The following is a 23,423-nucleotide window of genomic DNA, read 5'->3' as shown; positions in this document are numbered from 1 at the left end:
TTCTTGCATTTCTATAAAACCTTGTACATATTTTGACCATGATTCTCTATAAGAACTTTTGACGAGGTGAGCTCTCAAAAACTTCTAAATCCAAACTCTGAGTAAGACTATGAATACTTTTCCACAGGTAGATCCCATTGATTTTTTTTCAAAAGCATTTCACTGAACTATAAATTTTATAATTATTATAAATGCACAATGGAATCTGTTCTTCGGGAAAAGCCAATGAGAAAATAAATTGTGTGTAACACAGCAACATAAATATTCAAAATTGGTCTGATTAGCAAATGGTAAAAAGCATATATATTTGTGCATACGCACAAATCCAGGATTTAGTTCCCTCTGAGATAATTATTTTGCTCTTCTCTGGAACCATTTTTATGTCCTGAGAAAAGATTTACATCTCAAATAAGCAGCAGGAACAAGTTAACTGCCAAGAACTCCTCTCAATGATGCTGTTGATGGCCAAGTTAAGATGATTATAAATCTATTAGGAAGTAAGTTAACATTGATATGTTGTTCTCAAGATTTGAAGAATGAGATTCTTATTAAGTTATGAAAATGTTTTAAATGGGCCATATAGGCCATTTTGTACCATAAAATATAATTTGATATGCATAACTAAAAAAATAACTCTAACACACAATAGTCCTTTTCTCAGCTGTACTTCCTTATATTCCTAGAGCATTATTAGGACTTGGAAATGACTAGAACTTAGGAGTGACAACATCATTTTATATTTTTATTATTAGTAAGAAAATAAGGTAGAATTTTTAAAATAATGTAAAATGAGAATGTAAATTTAATATCAGGTGTAGTTTAGACTCACCTCACCACCACCATTATTCTGAAGAACTTTCCTTTGTTCCTGCAACTCTTTTCTTAGTAACATATGGTACCTATTTGGCAAATTGAATGGTATTATCACATCTATGGGATAAAAAGACTTGCTGATATTCATTATCACTCATTTATAGACACTCTTCCTTCACATAAGGACACCTGATAAGGAAGGTGGATAAGCCACTTTTGTGATTGCATCAAGCCTAAACAAAGCAACAACTCCAAAGTGAAGGCTTAAGTTCATCTATGACTTTTCTCAGCCATTTTAGTACTCATCTGTATTTCAAAATTGTCAAAGGATGATCTGTTTAGGCCGTTTTTTTGATTTGCCCAAAACTATAGGAGCCGGTGTGAATTCTGCCCGGATACTCTCTGCATTCTCATTAATCTTTCCAAGCCGCTGTCTCTCCTTTTCCCTAACTGTCTCAGGAGCCTGCATGAGTTGGTGCCTCTCTACTGGTCCCCCTTCATGTTGAAGACCATTGTATTTTGCAAAAAAGCATCTATCTTGTGCTTTGTTCATTCAGGACTGTGTTCTCAGCTGTTTCCCCCGATAAAATTATTTCTACCACAATGCTACCTGACTGACAATAACCTTAGTAGATTAATTTACCACAGTGTCTTAATTTTCATTCTAATTGAGTCTACTGGTATTAAACAATTGGGGTTATGAATTATGGAAAATGTCATACCATATCAAAATTAAGATCATTTTGGAGGGCACAACACTTGAGTACCTCTCAAATACTCAAATCATTTACAGAAGGATTTTGGTGGAATTCGTAATTCAGGTCCATTACCACTCTTGAATGTTCAGTGACACAGTTTGGAGGAATTTGGAAGCACAGCACCTCATTAGTGCTGTGTGCTTGCTGTCCATTTCCTGTCCACTCCAGTTGTTGGCTCCTTCAGGTGGCAACTGAACTTCAGATTTACTTGTTTCCATGGTGTGGTATTTCCCCTTTCTATCTCATGGCAGGGTGTAGACTCAGTTTAAAATCACAGTCCCTTTTGTTCTGGATTTATAAGTGTTGCCAGGATTGGTTGCAGATTTCATCTGTCCCAAATTTTCAGCAGCCCTGGGATTTATTACAGCTTTGTGGAACCATTTCCTACTGCCATCATTTCAAAATTTGTTTCAACATCCGTATTTTTCTTAAATATATTTTCCTTTTTATGCTATTTAAGATCAGAAGTCTATATTTCTTATTAAAATTATTATTTAATAAAATAGAATAAATTTAGGATTTTTGTATGCTTTAAAGTTTCAGGAATTATTGTCCTTAGTCCTTTATATATCAAACATTCCATAAATCTCAAGTTTCTAATCAATATTAAGTGATTGTTAGAGGTACTTTCTCCTATTATTTTATTTAGAAGTTAATACCTATTCTTTTTTATCAAATTACCATTTATAACGTGTTTAATATTGTTTGAATACTATACACTTATAAAATACTTTGTCTTTTATCACTTTAGGTGGAAGAGGCTCTGGAAGCTGTCAAAAATGCTACAAATGAACAAGACCTTGCAAACCGCTTTAAAGAGTTTGGGAAAGAAATGGTGAAACTAAACTATGTAGCAGCAAGAAGACAACAGGTGGGAAAGATTTTAGAAATGCTAGGGGAGAGAATGGGTGAGTTCTCATAACCTCGTAGTTTTATAGGCCTGAAAATGGATCAGTTACAACTCCTTGAAATCAAAGGCTCTAAGTACCTGGAATCACAAAGACTGCTTCTGGCTGGAGCAGGTGTGATATCACCTTGTCCTGCCCCCTAGATTCTCTGGCCCCTGTATATAAGTTTCCGTGGAGGAGAACCATTTTGCCAGCCCCCCCCCACTCTAACCTTCTGTCTTCATTTTCACATATTTATAATAATACTGTTATACAGATATGCATATTGTATTCTGTTTTTTTTTCATTTATTTATTGTCACTTTGTCCTGATAATTCTAGATATCAAATAAAATGTACTCGTTTAAGGGTTATTTTGACCTACAAAAGAGAACATGTAATTCCTGTAAGGTCATCTATCAGATGAGCAAATAGGAAGAGAATCCTAGGGATTCAGATACCCTTTACTTATGTTTTAAAGTTGAAAAAATATTTTCCCAAGGATACTCAACTGGCAGTCCTACGTGGCTCTCACCTTAACATTTCCCAAAATGATGCACTTTCTTGACAGTACTCGATAAAGATGAAAGTAAAGTGACTCCCCAATGTTATTATTTTAACACCCAAAACGAAGAAAACAAATTTACTCTGGCTTATTATTTTATATTGTCTAAACTCAATAATTGAACTGCTGTTAGAGGTGATTAAAAAAAAAAAAAACCAGAGCCTTGTTCTGTTCTGAAAATGATAATGAAGTGGCATTAAACCACTAACCAAAAATCAGAAGACTGGTTTCCATGTTTATAATTATAATTGAATATAAAGCAGCCACAGTTTGAGAAGACTGAAGTTCAGCTTTTCCATCTGCTGATAACTGTGGTCATTCAATCTGCTTACCCCATCGGTGGCCCAGTTTTTTCAGTCTTTCAGCAAGATTTATTGAATACCTCTTATGGGGCCAGACACTGTGCAAATAACTACAGAGCCAGTGAACAAGATAGACACAGGGCTGTCATTGGAGATTCAGTATAGGAAGAAACTGGCTTAAATAAGTCAGAATGTTAAAATGTGATGAGTGTTAATGATGAGAAAGATATAAGACTTTATGGAAGCCAACAGAAGTGGACATAGCTTAGTGAGTTGGTAGGAGAGGTCAGTTTTTGGAGGATATACCAGATAAGTAGAGCCATGTCACAAGGAGGAGAAGGTGTTGTTTTTAAAATTCAGTGTTTTTTTTCTGTGAATCCAAGTTCTGTCGTGTATACTACCATGCAAACTTCATGCAAGATTCATGTTTTGCCCACACAGGAACTGAAGGACCCTCACTGTAGAGATGAGATGGCAGCTGCCCGTGGAGCTCTGAAGAAGAATGCCACAATGCTGTACACAGCCTCCCAAGCCTTTCTCCGCCACCCAGATGTTGCTGCCACAAGAGCCAACCGAGATTATGTCTTCAAACAAGTCCAGGAGGCCATTGCTGGCATCTCCAATGCTGCTCAAGCTACCTCGCCCACTGATGAAGCCAAAGGCCACACGGGTATCGGCGAGCTGGCTGCAGCTCTGAATGAGTTTGATGTAAGCATCTGGGTTGGATAATGTGCACAGAAGATGTGCATTTACACTGAAACACAAAATGTACTGGAGGTGAATGGACACTACAATAGTGTGTGTTTATTTTCCTCTCTTATAAGCTTTTGACATGATAAACTATAAAATGTATTCCTGTTATTAGGAACCTAGACTATTGCAGAGCCTAATTCACTTGTCTTTACAGAAACCAACAGCTATAATGATGTTTAAGAGGGCCTGATCCCTTTTAGGTAAAAGGGATACCCATCAGGCAATTATTCAGGTGATGATCTTTATTATTAAAGGGACACATGTTATAGGCAGCCTAAGTGTAGATGGTTTCTGTCTTGTGTTGGTGAAAACTGCCCTCACCACTGGGCATGATGGAGCATGTCTGTAATCCCAGCAGGTTAGGAGGCTGAGGCAGAAGGATTGCAAGTTCAAAACCAGCATCAGCAACTTAGTGAGGCCCTAAGCAATTTAGCAAGCCCCTATCTCAAAATAAAAATATGTAAAACAGGCTGGGAATGTGGCTCAGTGGTTAAGCCCTCCTGGGTTCAATCAAACAATCAAAAACAAAACAAAGAACCTGTCCTCACTTTCTTCATTTGAAACTAGTGACAAACTCACATTGATCCTACAGAGGAATCTGGGTTTCCTCAGAAGGTCCTGTGACAATCCCACGAAAGGCCCACCTTCTCTACCTTTTACTTTGGGCCGTATTCCCCAGTGGTAACCCATGGTAGGAGGGAAGCTCACTGGGCCATCTTCACGGCATGTGAGTGAGGTTGCACATCCTCAGCAGCCAGCATGATAGCCCTCACCTGCCCAGGTCCAGGTATGTACCCATCTGTGAATTCATTTATCCTCTGTTCACTACCTGAGTCGGGAAATCAAATCTACCTGAGTCGGGAAAGCTACACAGATTTATAAATAATCAGTATCTACTCTCAAGGGTATATTTTTCTGCTGGGGAGATGAGGGAAGTAAAATGCATTGAACACCATTTAAGTGATGAAACAGAATTCATACAATGAAAAATAGGTTACTTAATGGCTATAGAGAAAGTTGATGAGCTTGCTTTTGGATAGGCTGACATAAATTTTTGGCAGTAAGTGACTAGTTGGCTGCTAAAAAAGAGTATCCAGAGCAGGCAAAACAATGATTGCTAATGGCCTGGAGATGGATGATAAAATTGAGGAATAATTGTTTCACACTATATTCAGACAGTTCTCTGCAGTTTTCATAGAGATCTCTTCTTTCTCTTATTTTGTCCCTGTGTGTGTATGTGTGTGTGTGTGTGTGTGTGTGTGTGTGTATGTGTGTGTCTGTCTGTCTGTCTTTCTGTCTTTCTTTCTATCTCAGACCATATACTATTTTTATAAGGATTTTTGTAAGGATTAAATACAATGAATTTAAAGCATTTATCACACAAATCAGGAATTAATCTTAGGTAATTATCTTCACAACATTTCAACAGACAGTTGTCAATCCGTGAAAAACAGTAACTAATTTAATATAATGTTTATTTTTATATAGAATAAAAAACAAAAGATGATAGATTTCCATAATGTAAAACAGAATGAGAAAAAATATCTAGTCACAAAATGAATACTAAAAATTCTCTGTTGGCTTTATTACTTATTTTAATTTCCTTATTTATATTAGAAATAATTTTAATATAGATAGGAAGTATCTAAAAAAGAAAAGCATAATACTTTCCTGATGGGTAGGTTTTACTCTTTGTTAAATAATACTGTGATCCAGGATAGGAAAACTGTTGTCTTTATCAATTTTTATAATGTTCAAGCAACATTTTTTTTTTAAAGAAGAGCATTTTATATTAGATAAAGTGATGATAAAATATTTTTTGGAGTGAAAAATGTATGGTTTTATATTTTCAAGAATAAACAATCAGGTCATGCACTCAGATATTAAAACATAATACTCATATATTCATGTTTTACTATATTACTTTAAAAATATGCATTAGAACAAAAAAAGACTTATCTGTCAAATGATATGAAATCACAATCTCAAATACAAAAGTATCGTAAAAAATAATTTTTTTAAGAAAATTAAGGATGAATAAAATATCTAGTTGGATTTTAGCACAATTGCATTATTATTGTCATAGTTTATTTTTTAATTGAATTATAAACAATAAAGCCTCCAGGGGAGATAGTTACAGAATGGAAGGATAACCAGACCTTACACTGCTGCCACCTTCTGTCCAAGAGGGTGATGACTTCAGCTCCCGTTTCCTCTCTGATTCCAGACCATTTTCATTAATGGTCTTTTATCCCAGTGAATTTAACACTGTGATATTCAAAGGCTTTAGAATCATAAAATCGAATTTGAAAACATCTGGGGAAAATCTTCTAGCCAAGTATGTTGACATATTAAACTTTCAACAATTTTTATTTCTTATATATTTTTTACTACAATAATATCTTTTCATTTTGGACAAAGAAGACTTCAGGAAGTTAGCACATGAATGTAACTATTAAAGGTGTAGTAATGACCCACTAATTATATTTTATTTTGTTATATATAATAACTTCATTATTAGAGCATTAATAATATATACTAAGGTGCAGTTATATATTATTTTTTAAAAAAAAATTTAGTTGTAGATGGACACAATAGCTCCATTTTATTTATTTATTTTTATGTGGTGCTGAGGATCGAACCCAGTGCCTCACACATGCGAGGCAAGCATTCCACCACTGAGCCACATCCCCAGTCCCTGCAGTTATATATTATTTAAGTATATTAATTAATACTTTATTATTGAATATATATTGATTCTCAAGCTATGTAAGTTATTTAAAGCATTTCTAATACTTAAACTAATTTTTCAAATATTAACAAAAATCAGTATGTGACCCTGTCTCAATTTCAATTCAGAGACAATAATTCCATTTGATATTATTTTTCTAACAATTATCATTTAGCAAATGCAATATGGTTTCAGTATTTACTCAAAATATTATTGGATTTATAAAATACACAGTAATTAAACAGTTGTAGATTTCCCAGCAATTCTGACATATGCATACCTGGATTCCTTAATGTTTGAAAATCTCTCACTAAAAATAATATATCACTTCTCTTTACTTTATGGAAAAACTACAAATTTCTTTTCTATAATTGCATGATGAATATTTTGGCTTTTTAAACTTCCCAGGATTGCTAACTTGAAATTGATTTAGAATTCACAGGCATCTGTCTTCAGTCCTTAATGCTATTTTCAGATGGTGTTAGTCAAGCCTTCTATTACTGTAACAAAACACCTGATATAATTGTCTTCAAAAGAGGGAAGGTTTATTTTAGCTTACAGTGTTGGAGGTTTCAGTCCATGGTTAGTGGGTCCTGTGGTAAGGCAAAATATCAGGGCAAGAGGACACGGTAGAGCAAGCTGGTCACCTTATTGTCACCAAGAAGTGAAAAAGAGGGAGAGGAGAGGACAGTCTCAATATCCCCTTCAACTACATGCTCCATATGACCAGAAGGCTTCCCCATCTGGGCCCCACCTCTCCAGAGTTTCACTGCACTGCAGTAGCACCTTTAGCACTGGGGACACTTATCCAGACCATACACAGATATTAAAGCCAATTGATATTCTACTGAGTGAAAAACCTCCCACTTCCAGGGACTCACTCTTTCTGTCCATAATCCTTATGGGTATTGGCTTACCAGCTTCTCAGTGGGGTGATAGTTGTCTAGGTACAATGTGTTTGAGATGCTAAAGTGAAAGTAACTTTAGAAGCATTAAATGTATTTTCATAGTCCACATCACTGGCATGCCCTAAAGTTGAATTTGAAAGATATTTCATATTATTAGCTGGGAATGTGTCACATCACAGTTGTATAGAGAGTTGAATGTGGATGTAACTTAAAGTTTTATATTTGATTAGATCAAGGTAAGAATTAGTATTTTCACATTCACTTGTCTATTACCATGGGGTTGATTTCTAACTGGGTAGTTACGATTTTGGCTCAATGCTCAGTAACTTTTCTTCTGGCACTGTTACCATACCGACATGAATAGTCAATGTGGTGATTAACGCAGCAAGAGGATGAGGGGGGATAATGAGTATTTTTACAATTTGAAATTGTCAAGACAGTCTCTAATGATACAACAGAAAAAAAAACATACAGTGATTGCTAATCAATGGAAAAATCATCCTCTTTGAAATGTGGCAACTTGAGGTAGTTAATTTTATCTCTGAAAGTATCTACTAAAGAATGCTGCACAGATTATTAAAAAAAAGTAATGTCTTCTCTGAAGTAAATCATATATATTATAATGTCAATTTTGACTGCCAGGAAACTTTCAAGATTGGAAGAGGGGAATATTAAAAGCAAGTCTTAGAGGATTTTCTTTTATTCAACCAAGGAGAATATTCTGTATCATATTTTTGGAAATCTTTTTGTAAATAGATAAAGATTCTCTGGGAAAAAACAAATAAACATCAGCCATGGCCCTCTTTATAAGCAATAACTGTAAACATAGAAATTGATTTCATGAAGCCTTTTTATAATCTAAAACTTTTCCCCTTTTTAAATATATAATTTTCTTTTAAATCAGACAATGAACAATATGTATCATTTCTCTAAAACTTTCTACTTACGATTTTGCTTTGTGCATTTCCCACTAGCCCTGAGAATTTGATTGGGAATTCTCCTTTTCTTGCACTGTATGCATATAGAAAAATGTTTTTCTATAACCCAAAAAGAAAAGAAAGCATTATTACTTTATTTACCATATTCTCACATCTTTACTTTTTTCCCTCCCTAACAGAGTTCTTTTTTAAAAATTTGTTCTTTTTAGATATATATGACAGTAGAGTGTATATTGATATATTATACATATGTGGAATATAACCTATTCTAATTAGGATCCCATTCTTGCAGTTGTACATTATGTGGAGTTTCACTGGTCATGTATTCATACATGAACACAGGAAAGTTGTGTCTGATTCATTCTACTGTCTTTCCTTTTCCAATCCCCCTCCCTACTCTTTATTCCTCTTTTTCTAATCCACTGAACTTGTATTCTTTACCTGCCCCCACCCATTGTATGTCAACATCCACATATCGTACAGAGCATTCAACCTTTGGTGTTTGGGACTGGCTTATTTCACTTAGCATGATAGTCTCCAGATCCATCCATTTACCAGCAAATGCCATAATTTCATTCTTCTTAATGGCTGATTAATATTCCATTGTGTATATATACCACATTTTCTTTATCCATCCATCTATTGAAGGAAACCTAGGTTGGTTACATAGCTGTTGTCCATTGAGCTGCTATAAACATTGATGTGGCTGCATTACTGTAGTATGCTGATTTTAAGTCCTTTGGGTACATGCCAATGAGTGGGATAATTGGGTCAAATGGTGTTTCCATTCCAAGTTTCCTGGGGAATCTCCTTACTGCTTTCTAGAGTGGTCACACCAATTTGCATACTACCAGTAATGTATGAGTGAATCTTTCTCCCCACATCCTCACCAACATTCATTGTCACTTGTATTCTTAATAATTGCCATTCTGGGGCTGAGGTTGTGGCTTAGCGGTAGAGTGCTCGCCTAGCATGTGTGAGGCCCTGGGTTTGATCCTCAGCACCATATAAAAATAAATAAAGATATTGAGTCCAACTACAACTAAAAAGTAAATATTAAATAATAATAATAATAATGATAATAATTGCTACTCTGAATGGAGTGGGATGGATTTTCAGTGTAGTTTAAATTTGTATTTCTCTAATTGTTAAGAGATGTTGAACATTTTTTCACATATTTGGTGGCCATCTGTATTTCTTCTTCTGTGGAATACTTGATGTTATGAAGTAGATTCTATCCTTTGCTTCGATTTCTTGGCTGCCCACAGCCTCAGCACCTAAACTGCTCTGATACCCATACCCTGTGACACTGCCCAGTGATCTCTGAGGAACCCTGCTCAAGAAATCTGTGTGCCTTTCTTTCCTAGTTTTCAAATGCTCAACCTTGGGGGATAGTATACTATTGTATAGACCATGGCCCCTCTTACTTTATGTCACTATTGATATCATCTGAAAGGTTTAAATATCTGCACTGGCTGTTCTCAAGTCACAAAGAGCTTGTCACCTTGACATCCCAAGTTCACATAATTTGTCCTTTCTTTTTCTAATTTTTCCCACCTTCTTAGATTTTTCTTTCTGTTTTCTTTAAACTTTTTTTTTTTCTGCTCCTGATTGAACTGTAATTCTCAGTGATGTGTCATTCAGCAGGTGAAAGAGCTCAGATGGGAGCTTAAGCAGTGACGGGATCTGCATCACGGACTGTTAGAGACAAATACAAGCTGTGGCCGGCAAGGATCAGGGCCCCGAGCTGACTGAAATGATGAAAGGACCATCCTCTGAGGAACTGTGACATGCTACGATAGTCACTGCCCAAAGGTTATCCCATCTGGGGGCTTCTCTCAGTGGACACAGACATTCACAGTCCAGTTGAAAGACAGGCTCTGTGACGGCTCACTTTGCAGTAGCCCATTAGGGGATGTGCCCCTTAAAAGGACATGGAGTACAGGTTCTGGACCCTGAGAGTATTCATAACACCAAGCTAGGGTTTAGAGATCTGGGATCAGAAGACTGCTTCAGTAGAGAATTAGAATACTACATAGGTGAGTTAGGACAGAGACCCTCAGAGTGTGACCTCAGAGATGTTTGCCAAAGGATTCTGAAGAAGGTATGGTTTTGCAAATAGTGAAATAGGCATTTCTTCTGTTGTTGCAGGACCAAAAAGATGCTCTCATGGAAGCTCTGGCCCCTCAAGGAATCCTGAACCAGAGTTCAGGATGGCTCAGAGATCCTTAAAAGGCTTTGTTTACTCCCGGTCTCTGAACAACAGGGAAGGGTGAATGCCTGTTTGGAAAAGGAAATTTCCACTAAGCATTTTATTTAGTCCTTTTCCCAGCCCACCCCCCTTTGTCTTATTTTATTCCCTTTCATTTGCTAGGATAACAAACAGTTATTTATCAGGAGGCTCACCCCAGGATTGTCTCTTTTGATATCCCATAAAGTCATTCTGCCAAGAGACATCTGGGATCATCCCCCATGTTAGGTTTTGAAGATAACAAGTTTCATTTTAATTAAGTTATATTACATTAGAGTGAAGGTGGAGAAAGGACAGGAGAAGTCCTTATAAAGCAATATAAAACATATATTGATGGGGAACAGGTAAGACAGAACTAAAGTATTTTAAAGCATTTGGTAAAATAGACCACAGATGCATAAAATCAAAAGCCAGTAAGCAAATCCAGAACTATTTCTCAGACAAAGCGATTTTACATTCCTAGTTCAGGCACTAAAATACTTGAGCAGGCGGACTTTGGCATTTTCTGCCTGAGTTCATGCCACTATTAACTTGTGTATAATTGTTATTATGTCTGTATGACTTTAATGCTTCTATTAATAACCCATTGGTAATTACTGTGCTATATATTCATGAAAGGGTTCTCTTTGAATGGCCAGTAGAAGTATCCCAGAACACTGGGAAGAGTTCAGGACTTGAATTCAGGTGCCTGGCTATTACTGAGACCTCTCAAATATCCATGTGGGACAAGGGTTTGTTAAGATAATATCTCTAGGGCTTAAATTTTAGTATAAGGATTAGCCACAGGTTAGCTAAAACCATCCATTGAGAGTGTACATAGCACCAGATGAGATATAACAATGAAGGTATGCAAGGTATAAAGTTAGAAATGCTTAGCAAGAAGCTCTAGTTAGAATAACTAAGGGCAGTTGTTCCAACTTACAATCGGTTGCTCTTGATTAAAAGGGTAAAATCAACAGGCTTTGCGGATTGAGCTTTTTATTTTCATATACTGCAACAGTAAACTTTAATTAATAAGACCAAACATTTTTATAATTTCTATTATGAAATCTTGAGAACCTATTTTGCTTTGTGGGAAACTTTTATTTTATTTTTTGCATGATATATCTTGCTTACATTGGTGAGTTTATTCCCTCTTATTTCATTTACATAACCAACAGAATTATGAAATGCCTATACATTTATGCAGATATAATTTATTTTGAAAATTCTTTAACCAAATTCTGCATCTAAAATTTTTCAAATTAACTTAATTGATCTCCTGTTATATACAAGACATATTCATTTTACTTCTTTAAAAATTTTTTAGATTCACATTTTTAGAAAGTAGAGAGAGAAGATTTCATCTGATAGAGCAGAGTATCAATAACTAAGGGTTAATGGGACCCAGCAAATCTCAGCTGTTCACCATATCTTCCCCCAGGGTAGTGGCTTCTGAATCTGCCCGTTCTTTATCACTCTGACCAATTGAACTCATTTTAACTGCCTTTTGTGGTCCTATGTAGCTAGAAACAAGCAATGGTGTTATAGTATTCTTTATCATACACTGACATCTGGTGGCCAAATAGAACAATGAGAAACACTCCACTGGGTTTCTCTATACTTTCAACACAGCATGATTTTATATAAATATATACTATGGGACCCAAACCTCAAAGATATAAATAAAGATATGATGCAGCCATACTTCAGGAAATGTTCAGTCTGCTTATTTCAACTATGACAATGTTATGCAATGCAAGTCCTATTCCTTCTTATTTTAAAACGTTTTTAGGCCAGGACTGTTGCAAAGATCGGTGCAGATGCAGGTGAATTTGTAGGAAGAGAAGCACAAGGTAGGTTGCAGAGTTCAGGACGTTTCTGCTGGGTAGCAGTTGGGCCAAGTAAATCAGCACCTGCTACAATACTCTTCTTTGTCTTCTGATTATACTACTTCCCTTCTCATGATCCATTTATTCAGAATCATCACTTTGTTGTCCAGAAATTGTTTTCTCAGTTATTGAAAACTCTCATGTTGCAGTTAGTTTTTCTAAGGTTTTATAAACCTAGAAGTATATGCCAGTGGAATCATTTACATTTCTATCCAATTTTTAAATAATTGCTTCAAGGAAATAACCCCAGGACAATTTTATTTTCTCTCACACATTTCAATTGGCAAGTAAGGAGCTATGAAATCTGTTCAGCAAATAACAGAATGAGACTTGAAACAGTGTTTTTTTTTTTTATAATTGCAATTCAAATCCTTATTTGTTTACTTCCCTAATCAATGTTAAATCCAAATTATCATATTTTCAGCCTTATATTTTTTAAGAGAGAAAACTAAGAATCTATATTTTCCCAGTATGATGAATTTTCTGTTTTGAGAATATTGACAGATATTTTCAGATCTGAGTTAACATTTATTTAAAATAATTGACATTAAATAGTACCTTGAATACTGATATAGTTGATTATCATGTTCAAAACTGGCAATATGAGGTGATCAGTAGAATTTTGATTGTCATTATTTTATTATCTATACTTTAAAATTTGGGAATAAAATGAATTCTTTTGTCAAATGAACTATTTACAGACAAACATATAATTTATTTTAATCTGTTTAGGTTTGTAGATTTACTTTCCTTTGTGAGTTTTTTTAAATGTTAGTAATGCCTATTTTTACTTAGCTCTCCAGGGTTATGCCTTCTTCTTACTTGATTCCTATGTCACATTTCTATGCATATGATAAGTAGTTATTTAAATATTCAAAGATTTAGTTTGATTCAGTAGAGAAATAAACACACACACACACACACACACACACACACACCTCCTGCCTTTATCTCTAAAAATGCTCATTTAAATTTTTCTACAACTAAACTCTTTAACATACTCCCTGAACTTCTTTTTCAGCAGCATATTATGACAGCATATTATGACAGCATTCTGACAGCCTATTGAGTCTCTCTTCCATTTCTGATACTCTACTTCTTTCTGATTGTGTAAGTTGAAGTTAGGCAGTAGAGAAATCATCCCGGACAGGTGCATGTGTGTGATTGGCAGGAACCCAACATGACTGACAATATGATTACCTCCTGCGGGCCTTACTGATTACTTTGGTCACCCTAGTAGACAGTGGAATGGCACAGTGTAGGACAAAGAACAAACTTGTGTTTGAATCTTACCATATAACTCATTCCCTCTGGGCTTCTGTTTCTTCTTCTATAAAATACAGTAATAACATTGATTCCTTAGGATCATGATAAATTAATGGGATGGGCATTCATATGTGTCTAAGTTATAGCTGCCACTCATAATAGCTGTCTTTCTCTCTGGCTCCTTCTAATAGGTGTCAGCCAGATGTCTTTCATCCAAATTCAGTGTTGAAACTGTTCCCTAGGAAAGGCTCAGGGAGCAGTTCCTGATTGAAACGGTAACCACTTTTATCCCATTTGCTGTGTTATTTTTGTTCCTTCTCTCTCCAAACTAACATACCCAGCTTCTTAGTTATCTTAAACGGGTAAAATCAACATTCCATTACAGATACACACCCATGTCTTGAAGTGTTCTTAAACCCCAGGAGTGTGTTTGATTCTCCATTAGATCTATTTGAGAACTCTCACTGATTCACCAGCTTTCGTTGAAGTGAAAGTCACCTTTAGTTTCATGTTAAATGTCAAATTTCCTCTGGTTGGTGGCTCTCAAGATGGCTATGGTACACATGGAAAAAGGAAGAGTGACAAAGAGTCATAGGTTAAAGGATGAAGTGGTAACGTAGGTTGGTGTTCCTGTTGAATTCAGGAACCACGATGTAAAGAAATTTATTACTTTTAAACACAGTGCATTAGCAAGAGTGTTAATTAACACTTGTTTTAATGAGTTTGGGACAAAAATATAAGAAAAAAGAAGCCATTGTGAAAATGCAGTGTTAAATCCTACATCTGATCAATTCTCAGCTTTTCTAATTTAATCATCTGGAAAACTTCCAGGGTTAAGCTTCTCAATTATGATGTGGAACAAAGTTTCCTATTTCAGATTGAAGACAGATCTACATTCGCTAGACTAGAACACACACATGTAAGTCAGAGGAAATTTCTACCATCGGAATCAAAGGTCACTAACCAAAGAATCACAGGTCCCTAACACTAAAAGGCCCCAGTCATTGTCTATTGCACATAACCCAGTTTATGAATGTAGAAAGCAACTTTTAGAGAGGCACTTTGTTCAAGATCATAGATGTAATTATTTTCAGAACCAACGTAAGACTACAAGTTTTACCATTTCGGTAGCATTGTCAAAGAATGATGTAAAGGGTGCCATCTCCTCTTAGTCTCTATCAGCTGCCTAAAGATGCTCCCATATATGCCAGCTCAATAAAATGATGTGCTTACTATACAAAGGCAGCTTCAAGATGGGAGGTGAGCTGGATGAGGTGGACACATCAGTAATCCCTGTCACTCGGGACATTGAGACAGGAGGATCTCAAGTTCAAGGCCAGATTGGCAAGTTAGCAAGACCTGTTTAAAATAAATAAATGAATGAGGGCTGGGAGTGTAGCTTGGTGGTAGAGTGCCCTGTCTCAAAAACAAAGGACAGGAAAGTGCTATCTCATTCCCCGTAGTATTATCTCCCAAGGCCATCCTGTGAAGGAGTTCAAGATCTGATGCTGTTTGTTTGCCAGGTTTGGCAGTTTCCCTATTTTAGTAGATCCAGGAAAAACATTACTGGTGCATTCAAATGTTTAGAAATGCCTTGCTTTTATCATCTATGAACTTAATAAAGCTTCTTTTTAATTTTTTATTTAATTAGTTGTATATGACTGTAAAATGCATTTATGCACTTTGATATATCACATGTAGATGGGGTATAATTTCTCATTTTTCTGATTGTACATATTGTAGAATTACATCGGTCATGCAGTCATATATGTACATAACATAATAATGTCTGTTTCATTGTACTATCCTTCCTATCCCCATATCCCCTCCCATCCCTTCATTCTTCTCTACCTAATCTAAGGTAACTCTGTTCTTCCCTAGTGCCCCACATATGTGAATTAGTATCTACATATCAGAGAAAACATTCTGTCTTTGTTTTTTGGGAATTGGCTAATTTTGCTTAGCATGATAGTCTCCAACTTCATCCATTTACCAGCAAATGCCATAATTTCATTCTTCGTTAAAGCTGATTAATATTCCATTGTGTATATGTACCACATTTTCTTTATCCATTCATTTATTGAAGGACACCTAGGTTGGTTCCATAGTTTAACTATTGTGAATTGAGCTGCTATAAACATTGATGTGGCTATGTCACTGTGGTATGCTGATTTTAAGTCCTTTGGGTATAAACTGTGGAGTGGGATAGCTGGGTCAAAGGGTGGTTTATTTCCAGTTTTCTGAGGAATCTCCATACTGCTTTCCATAGTGGTTGCACCAATTTGCAGTCCCACCAGCAATGTATGAACATACCCTTTTCCTCACATCTTTGCCAACATTTGTTGTTACCTGTATTCTTGATAATTGCCATTCTGACTAGCATGAGAGGAAATCTTAATTTTAATTGCACTTCTCTAATTGCTAGAGATGTTGAACATTTTTTCATATAGTTTCATATTTGAAGATTATTAATGCTTCTTAAATTTGTTGTGGATACTGTAGGCTACACTGGTGGTCATCTTGATGTTCTATACTTATCTTCTCTGGACATCTGTTTAAAAAGCTTTAAATTAAGCATTCACAATTCCATAATATAGGTAATATATTGTCTTAGCCCATTTGGACTGTTACCTAAGACTGGGTAATTTATAAGCAACAGAAATTTATTGTTCGCAGTTCTGGTGGGTGAGGAGTTCACAATCAAGGTGCTGGCAGATTCATATCTCCTTTCAAGATGACACCTTCTTGACATATCATAATATGGCACAATGGGCAAAGGTGCTTCCTCAACCCTCTTTTTAAAGGCACTAATTTCATTCATGAGGTTGTAGTCCTCCTAACTTAATCATTTCCCAAAGGACACACCCATTAAAACTATTGTACCAGTCAGTTTTTTGACATGATGACAAAATGCTTGGGACAACTACCTTTAGAAAGATAAAAGGTTCACATTTAATTAACAGTTTGGAGGTTCAAATTCCACATGATAGTGCACGGCTCAGCAAGGGCTTCCCATTGATTTTGTCACCTCCTGGCATAGATTGCAGTGGAAAGAGTGCATATGACAACAAGTTAGTAATTACATCCTGAACCAGGAGTAGAGAAGAAGAGGCCAGGCAAGGCCAGGCTTGCTCCTTTTATAACAGCCTATTTATGAAAACTCAAAAGTGTGGCATGTGAACTGCCAAGGGGTCACATGCAAATTACCCCACACCCCTAATGATTTGAGGACCTCCTACTAGGCCCCTGTGCTAAAGCTGCACAGTACCTTCCAACAGCACTAACCTGGAGACCAAGCCTTCAATGACAGTGGGGCTTTGAGGGACATAATTAAACAATTAAACTACATCCAAACCATAGCAACTCTTGCATTGGTTATTAGGTTCTGACATGAATTTTGAGTGACCCAGACATTCACAGCATACATTAATTAATTAATTAATTTTTTACTGTCAAAATAGGAAGTATAGGAGCTGGGGCTATAGCTCAGTGGCAGAGTGCTTGCTTAGCATGTGTGAGGCACTGGGTTTGATCCTTAGTGCCACATAAAAATAAAATAAAGGCATTCTGTCCACCTACAACTACAGATTTAAAAAAAAAATAGAAAATATAGATCATTTCTTCCAAGAGAGGCTCATGCATGTTATTCAAGGGTCAAAACTAATTCTCAACTGAGGAACTTGAACCACAGAGATGCCTAAGGTACTTTCATGCCTAGCAAAGCAGATTTGAAAGGAAAATTAGAATCTTCTCTACCTCTGTATTCAGTCTTTTATGTGATATACTTGAGAACTATATCACTATAGAGATTTTATGCAACAATTAATCTAAATGATACCAAGGTTTTTTTTTTTCTCCAAATCCTACATTTTCCACAAAATATTCTTGTGTTTGGCACAGTAGTTAAGCTGAGAAACATGACTGACAAGATATGTTTTCCACAGAACATTTTTTCCCCCCAAAGGCCTGTCAAAGATTTAAAGAAAGATGACATTTGTAAAGATCTGAAAGAGAGGAAGAACTCTTAGGGAAGAAAAGACAGTGTACTTGATCTGCCACCAAACCCCAGAGAGTGACAGCCCTGTGGCTGGGGAATGCATACTGTTTTTGCTTCCACATCCCCTCAAGTCTCTGTATCAGAATTACTTTTGAAATCTGGAACAATGAAATAATCCTAAAGTGATGCTAGGCAAAGGCAGACTTAATAAAATTCCTGGCATTTTAGAAAATTGTTTGTCCTGCAGTAAGTAGACACAAAGAAACACATTTGTAAAGAAATTGTCAGCCAACCTGCAAAGACACACACACACACACATACACACACACACACACACACACACAAGCACACACAAAATGTGTATGTATATCAAAGTATTTATGGTTTTTCTTTGGGTTGTGGTGACTGAATATTTTCCTCTATTGTTTTACAGACTTTCATTAATTTAAAAAAATATCAATTTGAACAAATAAAATTGATAACATAGTACAGATACAAAAATTGCATGAATAATGTTCATATGTCCTTTATGTAGATTCACCTTTCATTAATATTTTATCTCAGATATTATGCTGTGTCACTTATATTCTCTTTCTCAACCAACATACATATACACACTCCTTACTTATTTTTAAATGGTAAAATCAACTTTATGTTACAGACACACATGTATACATACACAAACAGCAGAGAATCATTCCTTGATTTTTTTTTAAAGTATATGTTTATAAAAAGCTCCTGTAAATGTGCAAGTGTTGTCTAATTCAAAGAATTAATAATTTAATAGAAGAATCTGTGCCCCCCCAAAATTTTCTCCAGATTCTAACTTAAGGTAGTAATGACTCTGAAAAATCGCTTTGCAACTAGACAGTTACATAAAGTAACCACTAACCTAATGTTTAACTAACCCATGTCCACACATTCTTGATTTTAGTATAAAAAAAAAAGACATGCACACAAAATAGAGTTAAGTTTGTTCCTGATGGACCATTTTATAATACTGAAGACTTTTTATAAAGCATTTTATAAACCTCTATTTAAGAATCATTACTTAAAATGGAGTGCAATGTGATTTCCAATAGGTCATTGTAAACAGAAGATGCATGGCATTTTAAAGACTATCTATTTTTTCCCCCCAGAGAAAAGGGAGAGGGTAGAGAGATCTTCATAATCCATAATCCATTTATTTATGAAGCTAATTTACTGCCAAGCTAATTTTCTGCTGTTTTTGTTTGTTTATTTGTTTCTTTTTGTTTGGTATAGGGTCATGAAACTTCGAAGTTGAGAAAGATAGTTGAGGCTTTCCACTGTCACTTCTATAAGGTCAGAAGTCCCCACTTCCGCATCCCTGGAAGGTGGACCTCCTGCCTTTGCAGGACACTTTTGATAGGAAATCACTAGGAAAGATTTCTTATTCTAATTGTTAAAAGCTCTGATTTTTTTTTAACAGAGTTTCTTTTTACACTGAAATTTTCACAGTAAGTTACCAAAGCATCTTACCTATCCTGGATAATTAGCGCTTACCACATTTTATAATGGACATCGATAAAAAAATAATAAAAAAAACTTATTACCAGGATATGTCTGGGGAATCCCTGATGAATGATTTCCATTCTAGTTTTCCCCTTGTCAGTTTTCACATATGCTAAGTAGTTAATATTTTAGAAAGCTGATTCTGCTGTGCTGTCACGTGTCATCGTGACAATGGTCTGTTGAGTGGTTTCTTTTCCATTCTATTTTCCTCCAGCCTGTTCTATCATATTGCCACTAACATGTCTTTCTCAAAATGAGAGGTATTTCTGCATCTACCTCTTCTGCTTGCTTACCCAAGAGAGTTCAAACTTCATTCCAGAATCCTCACTCATGAAAAGACTTGTTTTTACATCTGGGAACAGAGGAAGACATTGGTTCTTTTCAAGTGGGACTGCCTGGGTAACCTCTCAGACTTGGCCTGTGTTTGAACAAGTCTTTATGGTTTCATTTCCACATAAGTAACATGAAGTTAATGTGACCTTAGAGGTTTGTTGTGAGAATTAAACGAAACCATTTACAAAAACGCTTTGTAAATTAACTGGCATACAGTAAATACTACATAAATGTTAGCTATGGTACAGTTGAGAAATTTATGCTTTTATCTTTTTTTCACTAAAAGAAGTCTTTTTCCCCCTTTTATTTATTATTTTATTTTGGAAAATCATTTAATTTTATCATTTGGATTAAAAAGTTAAAGCTAAAGATATTAGCTACTTCAAGAGAATATGTTTTATATATATATATATATATATATATATATATATATATATATAATTTTAAAGACAGTGAGTGCACTATTTTATCCCAAGAAAAGAGGGAGAGAGTAGAGTTATCTTCATATTCCATTCATTTATGAAGCTAATTTACTACTAAACCAATTTTCAATTTTCTGCTTCATATATATATGTATATATATATCTATCTTATATTAGTCAATCACATATATATAATATATATTATATATATATATGAGAGAGAGAGAGAGAGAGAGAGAAAGAATGAGTTATATTGACTAACCCCTCAAAATGAACTCTGTGGTTTTAGATTTTTACAATAAAAAATTAGTAGTGTACTGCAGATGGGTTACAAACACTTGAAAAAAATAAAAACTAGGTTAACTGCTTATTATTTATTGTCATATTAAGTTGATTCCACTTTTTATTTATTGTTATATATTTTACAGTTTATATACAGATACCACTTGTGTATAGATTAATTTTATGAGAAGATTTGCTACATGTTTTAAAATAATCACCCCTTAGTGACCACTATTTAGGTTCCATGAAGGGAATAAACTAAAATCAGAACTCAGAGGGATGTATTTGTGCTACAATGGGCTGGAGGAAAAGTGGCAGGATCCTTTGTAATTCCTTAGCAATTTTCTATCTCTATAACCTATTTAATTTAATTGCACAGCCTTGTTAATTTTTTGTCATTAGTTAACTGCTGTCAGGCTGGAGGAGAACACTAGCAAATAAACAGCTATCCAAAACCATATATATTGTTACTAGTTTATACTCCTACAATTCAGACTGGCTGCCATGTTGCAGAACAGAAGTTAAGTGGTTGGGTTTTGAGCTGATCCTTCCTACACTGAATGGAGTGTTGAAGAGGATGGAGGGATTGTGGGTCGGGGGAAACAGGATAGAGCCAGAAGAATTATTAGTGGCATAAAGAACATAGCAATATAGACAAAGTGAAGAGCCAAAAGGAAGAGAAACCAAGAGGAGCATACTAACAATTTATACTACAAACCTAGCAAAATAGCATTCATGTAGTCAGGAAAGCCTGCAGAACTGCACTTTCTTAAATGACAGGTTACTCAAAAGTAAGAAGAGTTCTATATTTTAACCATGATTGAACCGTGATTTTCCAAAAGAAGATGTCATGAGCAATAAAAAGGAGCAGATAACCCATGTCTGTCTGTCTGTCTTTCTTTCTCTCTCTCTCTCTCTCTCTCTCTCTCTCTCTCTCTCTTTCTTTCTCTGTGTGTTTAAATCATACCTTTAGAAATGCTTCCCATTGAAAAAACACTGTGTTGCAATTTCATTTCTGGAGCCTAATTGTGCTTGGCACATATCAAAGTCTCAATAAAGACTGACACAATGAAGGCATAGGTAACAGCATCCCTTGGATAACAGGTGGTAAAGGGAGTCAGTTAGCAGAGTCAGAGGGATTACTGACAAAATATTTATAGTTAGGGACCGAAAATGTATCAATAGTGTAAAACTGATGGTAGTAAGAATGACAAATATAAAATGTTTTATTTTATCATGTGCTTTAGCTCTACTGTCTTAAACAATGTACCCTTTTTCCTGGATTTTGGAGAACTTAAATAAAGGTCTTGAAGCCGCCTGCCTTAGAGATCTGCCCCATGTGTAGGCTTAACTTTGCAGTTAACTTCAGGCTAAGGCATCTCTTTTGGTAAGCTGCTTCTTCACTCAAGGCCACACACGCCCTTGACTTCATGAACAACTCGCTTTTGCTTTATTTTCCTTCTGCCTGTTTGGCTATTACAGTTCCATCTCCTTTGTGTACTCCTAAATTTGGGGTTTCCTTAGAATTCTGTCTTTTACTCTATGTGCTTCTCACTAAAGGGCCTCTTTTGTTAGAATTCCACAGCCTGTCTCCTCAACTGTGTATCTGGGTACAGCTGTGTCTTTGATATCTTTGGTATGTGGATAGTTTCTAAGTATCTGAACCGTTCTATTAATTACGCTGATATCTTTCCACTGCTGAGCATAACCTTTCTTCTTGTAGTTTGTTAGATAACAGAATTGTCTTTTTGTTGACAGAAAGAAAAACAGAATTGCCTTTTCTGATGTAGTCAGTTAATCTAGGAAACTCAGTCTCAACCACTTTCCTTACCAGTTAGTCTCAAAATCCTGTGAATTCAGTTGCCTTTTCAACTCTTGTCTGTGAAACTTCCCATCTTCATCTTTTTAACTTTTTATTCAGAGGCATACTTTTGACCTGGATCATTGCAATAACTTCCTAACTGGCTGCCTTGCCCTTGACCACACCACCTTCTGTTCTCTGCAGTCAATCATTTTCTGGCTTATCCCAGAAAGCTTGGTCTTCGGCATAAACTTTGAATTTCAGCATGGTATCAAATCATGCCAGTTGGTCCACACATACATCTCTCATATCCTCCATCTCCAGAGCATTTAGTCTGTGTTCTACCATAATTAATTGTTTATCATTCTTTATTTGTACATTTGCTGTTTAATTCACACTTGTCACTTCATAGTTCTTCTGCCTGAATATCCTTCCCTTCTTTTATGTCTATTTATATTCAACCTTACATATGTAGTTTATCTTTTTAAACCTCCCCCATGTCCTCAAATTATTATACCACTATGCCTTTTAATTTACCTTTGTACTTTATGTATATTAGTATTAATATATTTTATGTATGTTAGTATTAAACAGGTTATTCTGCTCCAAATTTCTATCTAAATATGAGCACCAATAGGACAAATCTGATCTCTTTTATTTTTTCATTAGCTGAGTGAATGTTAAAATGAGAATGTTAACTATTTTCTCTTAGTAGGTTTCTAGTTTGCCTATCCTAATTTCTTCTAGCCTCTCTGAACTGTTGCCAGGTACCATGTTATCTTCTTTACTATTGACATTCCATGCCTCATGAACATTTTATTATGTTCCAATGGGCTTTCATTATCTTCTTGGTGAGTTAACTCTCTCTGAGGCCTGTTTTTTTCCAGTATTGCACAAAGAATCTATATTGTTTAAACTGTCGTCAGCAGATGTGCATCAGAATCCAGAGTTCAAAAGAGAACTTAACATTCACATGAAGCAAAAAGAATATTTTTCAGTCTCTGGTATGTTTC

At 35.5% G+C, this 23,423-nt stretch overlaps 1 protein-coding gene across 4 annotated transcripts in view; it reads left to right on the top strand.

Moving 5' to 3' along the window:
- The window catches only part of CTNNA2 (catenin alpha 2), a gene marked incomplete at its 5' end in the record, with an annotated part of 976,113 nt that overhangs the window by 218,027 nt on the left and 734,663 nt on the right, over positions 1 to 23,423 (top strand). For all 4 annotated transcript variants that reach the window (XM_081264879.1, XM_081264878.1, XM_081264877.1 and 1 more), the window contains 2 exons: positions 2,323 to 2,442; positions 3,766 to 4,032. In XM_081264879.1, the coding sequence (XP_081121005.1) occupies positions 2,323 to 2,442; positions 3,766 to 4,032 (387 nt within the window). The remainder of the gene's footprint in view (positions 1 to 2,322; positions 2,443 to 3,765; positions 4,033 to 23,423) is intronic.

The sequence above is a fragment of the Spermophilus citellus genome (assembly GCF_964194105.1).
Source record: "Spermophilus citellus genome assembly, chromosome: 13".
Lineage (NCBI taxonomy): Eukaryota > Metazoa > Chordata > Mammalia > Rodentia > Sciuridae > Spermophilus > Spermophilus citellus.
Note: the sequence above shows the minus strand (reverse complement) of the source record. Positions and strands in the feature narration are given on the sequence as shown.